We start from the raw sequence: 8,713 nt of genomic DNA on the forward strand, positions 1-8,713 counted from the left end.
TATGGAAGAATTTAAGCTTGGGGAAGCTGGTTGTGATATTTTTAGTCCCCCAAGCATGGAGGAGAAAAATTACTTTGATGATACTTTACCTCCTATATATGATGATTACAATGATGACTATCATATTTTTAGTCCACCTACTATTGAGGAGAAAATTAATTATGATTACAGTATGCCTCCTATATATGATGATTATGGTGATGAGAATAATAATGATAGCTATCTTATTGAATTTGCTCCCACTACAATTAATAGTAATGACTATGCTTATGTGGAGAGTAATGATACTTTTATGCATGTGAATAAGAATGCTTTATGTGATAGTTATATCGTTGAGTTGTTCATGATGCTACTGAAAGTTATTATGAGAGAGGGAAACATGGTTATATGCATCTTAATAATACTAAGTTTCCCCTCTTTATGTTGAGAATCTTGAAGTTGCACTTGTGTTGCCTTTATATGCTTGTTGCATTATGCTTACATGATTTCTTTATTTACAAGATTCCTTTTCATAGGAAGTGGGTTAGACTTAAAAAGTGTTTCTTATTTGCTTTTGATGCTCTCTTTTGCTTCAACTCTTATTTCTTGCGCGAGCATCATTAAAATTACCGAGCCCATCTTAATGGCTATAAAGAAAGCACTTCTTGGGAGATAACCCATGTTTTTATTTTGCTACTGTTTTGTTGCGTCTTGGAAGTTGTTACTACTGTAGCAACCTCTCCTTATCTTTATTTTATTGCATTGTTGTGCCAAGTAAAGTCTCTAATAGTAAAGTTGATACTAGATTTGGATTGCTGCGCAGAAACAGATTTCTACCTGTCACGAATTTGAGTAGATCTCTCTGTAGGAAACTCGTAAAATGCTACAAATTTTCATGCGTGATCCTCAGATATGTACGCAACTTTGATTAGTTTTGAGTTTTTTCATCTGAGCCTGTTAAGTGCCTCTAAAAAATTCGTCTTTACGGACTGTTCTGTTTTGACAGATTCTGCCTTTTATTTCGCATTGCCTCTTTTACTGTGTTGAGTGGATTTCTTTGTTCCATTAACTTTCAGTAACTTTGGGTAATGTCCAGAAGTGTTAAGAATGATTGTGTCCTTGCTGAACATGTGAATTTTTTATTATGCACTAAACCTCTAATGAAGTTAACGCCTGGTTGGCAACAAGGATAAGTTCTCTTATGGGAAAAGTAACGCACCTCTGCAGAGTGTATCAAATTGTGGCTGTCACTCCCTGTTCCGGGAAGGGAACTACGAACGCGGCACGAAAGGAACTCCGTGAAGTTCTAGTCAACCTGTGAAGACTGACGGGCATAGTTTTCAGAATAAAATAAACCTTTTGAAGAAATGTTTACGAAAACTTGCATTCGCCTATGACTTTCTGGTCTACGGCTGTAGCTAGTGCATGATACACCTATTTTCTAATATGAACTTGCTGAGTACGCTCGTACTCATTCCCTCCCATTTGAACCCCCTTCTTAGATCAAGGCACCGGAGGAAAAACTACAGTGGAACTCGAATACAAAGGAGTCAACTACAACAAGATGAAGAGTCCAATCAAAGAAGTCAATGGAGCCAACTTTTGCAGCAGCTAGAGTGGAAACTTAGACTAGTAATAGAAGAGAACCTTTCCCTAATCCTAGCACCTAAGTAGCTAGAGTTCTATAGGAAGCCAAGTAGCTCTTAAGCTTGAGTTAGCAATAAGTTAGACTACGAGTCGTTCTTCTGGAGCTTTATTTGAAGTTTTACCTCACTGTAAAGTAGGAGGCTGTGTTTATCGTCTGTAAACAGTTTGTGTATCCTTCTAGACATACCTTGGACTCGCATATGTTTCTGTTGTACCACTCTGAGAGATGTAATATGAGTGGAACAGTGTTTCACTTGTGTTATGTCAACGCCTTGTGTACTACACCATGCAGTGGTATGCTGGGTCACCGCATGCTCTTAGAGCATCTCTAGCTGAGCTCGTAAACACGTGAACTGATTATGGACAAACCCTCCCAAGCTTCCTTGGCGGTGGTGAATTTCCGAACATAGGCCAAGTCCTTTGTCCCCACACTTATTTGAATCATGTTCAAGGCAATAGAGTTGAGTTGGTTATCAACCTCTTCTCTTCTAGTCAACTTGTCGGAGTTGTAAGGCTTGTAACCTTCCATAATGATTCTCCAAAGTTCATTGGAGGCACTGCAAACATGAGAGCGAAACTGAAATCCCCACGTATTAAAATCTTCAACATTAAACTTGGGTGGATCACCCCTATTGTTTATGTGAGGGTGGGGAACCGGGATATCGGGGGAGTAGAAAGGTGGAGGAACGGCATTGTAGCTCACATCGATACTCGCTCTAGGAGAAGCATTGGGGTTTTTAATTTTGTCTAAGTGATCACCATCCAAGGGCTTGCTAGAAGAGGGTAAGCCCGAAGCATCTCCCTCTTCTAAAGCGCCCTTGTCCTTTTCCTCTACGACGGGAACGACGGGGGGAAGCGGTGTTATAAGCCCTGAAAGATATATCTTTATACTTTCCATTTGAGCTTCCATGGAGGATCTCAAAGATGTTTACATCAACTTGAGATCTTCCATAGAGACCGGCTTCGCGGCCCCTTCCGCAGTCTCATCATCCGACATACTCTTAGGCGGTTAAGCCCTAAATAAGAGCTGAGGCTCTGATACCAATTGAAAGGATCATATGCCGCACCTAGAGGGGGGGGGGGGGTGATTAGGTGCTAACTAATTTTTAGTTCTTTTTCAATTTAGGCTTGACACAAAGATAAATTCTCGAGATATGCAACTATGTGAATTTACCTATATGACAAGATCTACAACTAAGCAAGATATAGCTAAACAAAATATAATAGAGCAATCAAGGATAGAGGTAACCGAGAGTGGAGCACGCAGAGACACACAGATGATTCCCGTAGTTCCTTCCCTTTGAGGGGAAGTGCGTCTACGTTTGGAGGAGTGTGGTCGCCACAAAGGCCAGACCAACGCCACAAAGGCCTCACTCAGGTCTCCTGTGAGCAACGCCACAAAGGCCTAACCCACTTCCACTAAGGGATTTCCTCGAGGCGAAAATCGGGCCTTTACAAGGTTCTTGGGGCACACATCCACAACCGAATTGGAGGCTCCCAATATCTGTAACAATACAACAACAATAACAAGAACAAATCAACCACAAGCAACTAGGGTTTCCAAATGGAACACTAGCAAAGGGTCCTCAATCAAATGAGGGGGAAATGTAAATCGCTTCAGTGAAGATGTAGATCGGGGTCTTCTCCTTCGATTCTTCAAAGATCAAGAGCTTTGGATGGTTGGAGGAGGAGATCTAGTGACTCTTGTGTTTCTTGAAGTGGCTCTAATGATGGATGAACTTGAGCAGGATTGAGCAGCTTGAGGTGGAGGAAGAATGGGGGGGGGGGGGTATATATACCCCTCTCAAAATCGAGCCGTTGCAGGATATTTGGGGGCGGATTATCCGACCTAAGTAAGTGCCAGATTATCTGGGACCCCCGGATTATCCGGCTGCCCGTAAATATCGCCAAATATCCGGCCTGGATCCAGGGGCCTACTGGAAGCTCGTCCCGAAAGTCCTTAGCCGTTTTTCATGGCCCGGATATTTTGCAAATATCAGACCCCGGATTATCCGTCTGTGAATGCTTTCCTGCTTTCTTTTCTCTTGTTTCTCAACAAAAATTCAACCACTAATCATTTCTGCACTATATCAACGCACATTAGTGTATCACATATATTGTCATCAAACAGAAAAAACTATAATCCGAAAGATGTTCTTTCACGCATTCGCCCACCTTGTTGATCACCAGGGCCGAGGCTGCACCGGCCGGAAACAGGGCCAGCGCCACCGCTCCGCTCCACCGTGAGGAAAGGAACCACCCCATCAACAATCCACGGGTGAGGAGGAGGACCATCGGCACCGCGCGGGGGAAACGGGCTCGAGGGGGGGCGGGGACTCAATTCCGTCGGTATGACTCTGTGTATGTTGAAGATACAAGATTGTTTTTTTTTTGGGAAACAACAAGGATTGTTCCAAAATTTCTTGACACTGAAACAACTTGACTGTCTACCGAGTGCGACACGTACGCAATCAAACAGCTAAGTTTTGAAGCGTGCATATCGCGTTCATTTTGAGCTGTTCTAGTCTGCCATCCATTTAAGGCGCATGCACTCAAACACCGTTAATGGATGATTAAGGATGTTGCTTCACTTCTCGCTGTTCCTCCTTGACCATGGACCCCTGCTGCAGCTTCAAATCTTCTTTTGCCTCCTTGACCATGGGACCCAACAGTTCTAGTGCCCGACGCCTAACTCCATGGGCCCACACAAACTCTTTGTAGAGTTCCAAGTAAATCCAATGGCGCTTAAATTTATAACGATGTGCATCAGTCACCAATTGTTCTGCCTCAGACTTTGACAGCATCTGAAAGGAAACATGCATTAACTTTAACTCATTGCTCGCAACGAGAAATTTACATCACATGCACAGCCATAAGCTAAGAATACATTATTTTCGAGAAACCTGAGAATACATTTGCTAAACATTACGATTTACCTCTTCTGAATCGCCAGTCACAATTTCATCATTAGGATAACATATCAACTTGAGAGCTGTTGCAAGTTTCAGTCTATCCCAATTCTTAGAGTCAATACCTGATACCTCTTCAAGCTGCTTGGTACCATTCTGCAACGATGCAACACGTGCATCCTCAAAAAGATCACACTCATACACGGTAGATGCCATATCAATGATGCCTGAATTAACCTGCGTAAAAGGAATACTATTTCATCTCCAACAGAAGAACACAAAGGGCAAAGCTTTCTGCGAGAATATCGTACAAATACTTGTGTCAGTGGCTGGAAGAGGGAAGAGCACAAACTATTGGAAAGTGTAACAGGACATGACATGGAGCAAACCATCTCAGACACAGGAAAGGAAGTGACGAGCTCACCAAGCTGGCATCAACCTCAAAGCCATAACGATCCAGGACCAGTTTCATTCCTTGGCTAATCTGGAGGCAGTCCTCATTAGTCAGTTCTAATTCTTCATCAGGCACTAAAAACTTGATAAGGTTCTTCAAGCCCCACATTACTTCCAGCACAGCTTCATCAAACAGGCAGTGAATTCCCTGGCAAAACAAATCCAGAGCCAAAATTGTGGTCAAACTGTTCACAGGCGTAAGCATACAAGGGAAGTTTACATACAAAGGAAGTTTACACTCACCAAACTTGCTTCAATAATGTCTTTATATTCCTGTTTTCCAACAGCAAGTTTCATGCCAGGCCAGAGCGTACTCTTGATCATCTTACCAAGCTTAGAACAGACACCAATACTCTTAATGGCACTGGACTTGTCTTCGAAAGTTTGAAATCCTTTAAAAAATGCAACCTAATATAATAAGATAAACCAAGACAAGCATGTATCTTAGCAGGGAAAACAAAGAATCAATCAAACACTATGCCATGTCTCAATCATGACTAGAGAGGATGCATGTGCAGGTATACGTCAACTGTAAAGATGGAGCCTATGAAAGTCCTCATTATCAAATTATTGCAGTGTAATTTAGAATAGGTTCATGTTCTAAGATAATGCAATGTATGCTGTTTTAAAAAAAATATCATAGTTGTGTCGTTTGGTAGAAGTATCCTACTACCAAGCTCCTGGCAAAATACCCATCCTTAACCGGTTACCCTTTACTAACTGATATGTTAAACCTTTTTCACCCGGAATAATTACAATTACAATATCTGTAAAGAAGACATAGAGTCAACGCTTTTAACCAATTTACAGTCACATTTTCCCTTTTTAGCTTCGTATCCTGTATTTCCTATTGTGCACTGCTTGCTCGAATAATCTCTTGTCCATTTTACTTGACAAGCTATTAGGAACACTTCTTGAGGAAAAATCAAGTCAGATCTGGTAGTAGATGGAATCAAAGAAGTACTCGTTGCAGGAACTAACATGAGTATAGAACAAACAGATAGGGGAAAGACTGAAGACTTTTATTCTGAAGAAGAGGAACTAAAAATAATTGGAGAAGGAAACTAACAGGGGGATGAAATCCGTCGGTTTCGATAAAGCCCGCACTACTCAAAAGTTTCTAACTCTTGTTCAAAAGAGTATCAGATCCCACTCATGTATTTGATCGGTTCAAATATCATGTCAGGCTTTAATCATCCTAGCTGGCAGTTAGCCAGCTACTAGTCACAAACTGGTAGCAAAATGAGGATGTGTTTTTTGACTGTTACATATAATTTGGTAAACAACTGATGGACTACTCGCAAAGAAAAAAAACTAACGGCCAATAGAATGTGCCTGTTTTCATTCAATTCGTCTCTTCAAATAAGAGGGAGAATGAAACATAAATTTAAGAACACGGGGATATGATGCAAGATAGAAATAAGAGGTACCGACGTTTTGTGCCGTATCCATGTTGATGAATTCTGACCAGATATTCTGCAATCAATCCGGACAAAATTAGGTGGGCGACAAAGACGACAATCCAGAATGCAAGCAAGTATATCAATCAATCAATAAATAAATAGAAGGGAAGAATAAGAAAGCAAGAGGGGGGAAATGGGAACCTCCAAGGCTTTTGGACGAAAAAGTTTGACCCCATCATAATTTATGAGTGCAAATCCAGATGGCGTCTCAAAGAGCACCAAGATTATCCCGTAATGCCCCAGCCATTGGGCTGTTGGGGGAAAAACAGAAGTAAAGCAAACTTAGGCAAGCGGCAGGATTGTAGAGTATTCAGATGGATATCAAATGTTAATTCAGAAGCGGATTAGAGATGCAGAAGGACCCCATCCCAGCCGGATCAGTGCCACTGCTTAATCCCTTCGCCGCCACACCCTAACTCGCGGATGGAAGGGGGGAGGGTTCTTGGATCTGGGGAATTGCTCGAATCCAAATTGGCTTTGTGAGAGCACAGTTCGCCTCATCTAAAGCCCTCTGTTCTCACTGGGCATATGGTAAGGCTAGGGTTTCATTTCTCATTCCCAATACTCACGTATGTGTGGCATTCAGATTGAGAGAGGAGAGGCCCGAGACTCACCAAAACCGACGGACGACGTCCCAGGGGGAGGAGGAGGAGAACGAGCAAGGGCGGCGGGGGCAAGACGACGACGATCCCTCCCTCCCTTTGCGCGTTTCCCCATCGAGGCAGATCCGGATTGTTGAGGTTGATGAAGAGGCGGGATGGGATGGGATTTAAATAGAGAGAGAGTATGATGCGAGTCGATTTTGCCTAATTCTTTCTTGGGCCGGCCCAGTATTCTTGTTACTCCTTTATTGTTTTATCTTTAACTAGCATAGGTTGAAGAATATTTTGCATCCCCTAAACATATACCCCTCCGTCCCAAAAATAAGTTGCTCGGTCTCTAAAATAACTTACTCGATTTTTTATAGTATGGATGTATCTATAACTAAAATATATCTATATACTTTTAAATCTACATGAAGTTGAATAAGTTATTTTTGGGAAAGATTGAGTGTTTAAAACATTACTAAGCATAGAAAAGAATACTATAACATTTAGAGTACTTAATATATATACTATGAAAACATACTTTATGATGTATCTAATCATACTTCACTCTTCTTAATCTACTCCCTCACTTCATATTAGTACATCCAAATCAGCAACAACTCTTCTTAATCTACTCCCTCTGTTTATATTAGTACATCCAAATCAGCGACAAACTAATTGGAACGGTGGGATTAATATTTAATTACCGAAGGTAACAATTATGCTCAAAGGAAGGCTGATATATATGTTGAAATAAAAACATTTTTATTGTGAATGAATTAAAACATGTAAATATATTAATCATTATGTTGAGAAAACTTGAAAATACTGCTATTTTTTCTAGCACTAGCAAACTTCAAAACACTTGCAACCTCTCGCCCATATTAATTGTCGCATAGTGCTTAAGAAACGGCTACGACCTTGTGAATAAGGCATGACAAGTGTAATTGGAATTGAAGGAAGTACCTTTTTCTTTAGGCCTCTTGAAAGTAAAACCACATTTTTCAACCAGGAAAGAGTGAAGTTTAGGTGTGCTCCTATTCAACGGTTGTAGAGCATGAACATAAGATGGACCCGGTGCCCAAGGGGAGATAAGACGGCCCCGACCCCAACAACTCCTTCTTCCCCATAGGTCTTCTTCTCCCTCACCTCCGGTCCTCCACCGCGTTCTCAAGCCCCAGCCGCCACCGCCGCTAGGATTGCCTACGTCGGCCAAGCTCCCTCGGTGTCTCACCGCACCACTCTCCTACATCCGCCGCCAATCGCCGGTCCTCCGCCACCCAAGCCTCCATCTAAACCCGTCCGCCTCCCCAACTCCGGTGAACCCCCTGCACCCTAAACCCTAAGACGAATGTGATGAGCCCCTGCACCCGAACCTGAACCCTAAGACCCTAGCACCCGAAACCCTAAGTACCCTTCCTCGTCTCCGCCAACGACCACGTCCAACCACGTCATCTCCGTTTTCGGCGAGGTCCTTTCCTCGCCCCCGACAACGACATCACGACCATCCACACCGTCTTCAGCTCTGGCGAGGTCGGCCGTCGTCATTCTTTTCTGGCTCTCGACCTCCGTCGAAACAACAAAATGCCGAGACCCATGTCCTTCCTCATGCGGGCGTCGGCACTCTAATGGACTCAAAGAGCGTCAAATAGGATTGTAGATGTTTAGGCGGGCC

At 42.5% G+C, this 8,713-nt stretch overlaps 1 protein-coding gene across 1 annotated transcript; it reads right to left on the reverse strand.

Moving 5' to 3' along the window:
• Window positions 1-4,068: 4,068 nt before the first annotated feature.
• Window positions 4,069-6,687, reverse strand: LOC124698295. The gene is made up of 6 exons (XM_047230788.1): window positions 6,593-6,687; window positions 6,423-6,464; window positions 5,232-5,396; window positions 4,960-5,136; window positions 4,563-4,772; window positions 4,069-4,430 (listed from the first exon to the last, which is right to left on the reverse strand). The coding sequence occupies exons 2-6, from the start codon at window positions 6,438-6,440 to the stop codon at window positions 4,200-4,202; spliced, it is 801 nt and encodes a 266-aa protein (XP_047086744.1). The 5' UTR covers window positions 6,441-6,464; window positions 6,593-6,687; the 3' UTR covers window positions 4,069-4,199.
• Between the last annotated feature and the right edge of the window lie 2,026 nt (window positions 6,688-8,713).

This window comes from Lolium rigidum, chromosome 3, assembly GCF_022539505.1.
Source record: "Lolium rigidum isolate FL_2022 chromosome 3, APGP_CSIRO_Lrig_0.1, whole genome shotgun sequence".
Lineage (NCBI taxonomy): Eukaryota > Viridiplantae > Streptophyta > Magnoliopsida > Poales > Poaceae > Lolium > Lolium rigidum.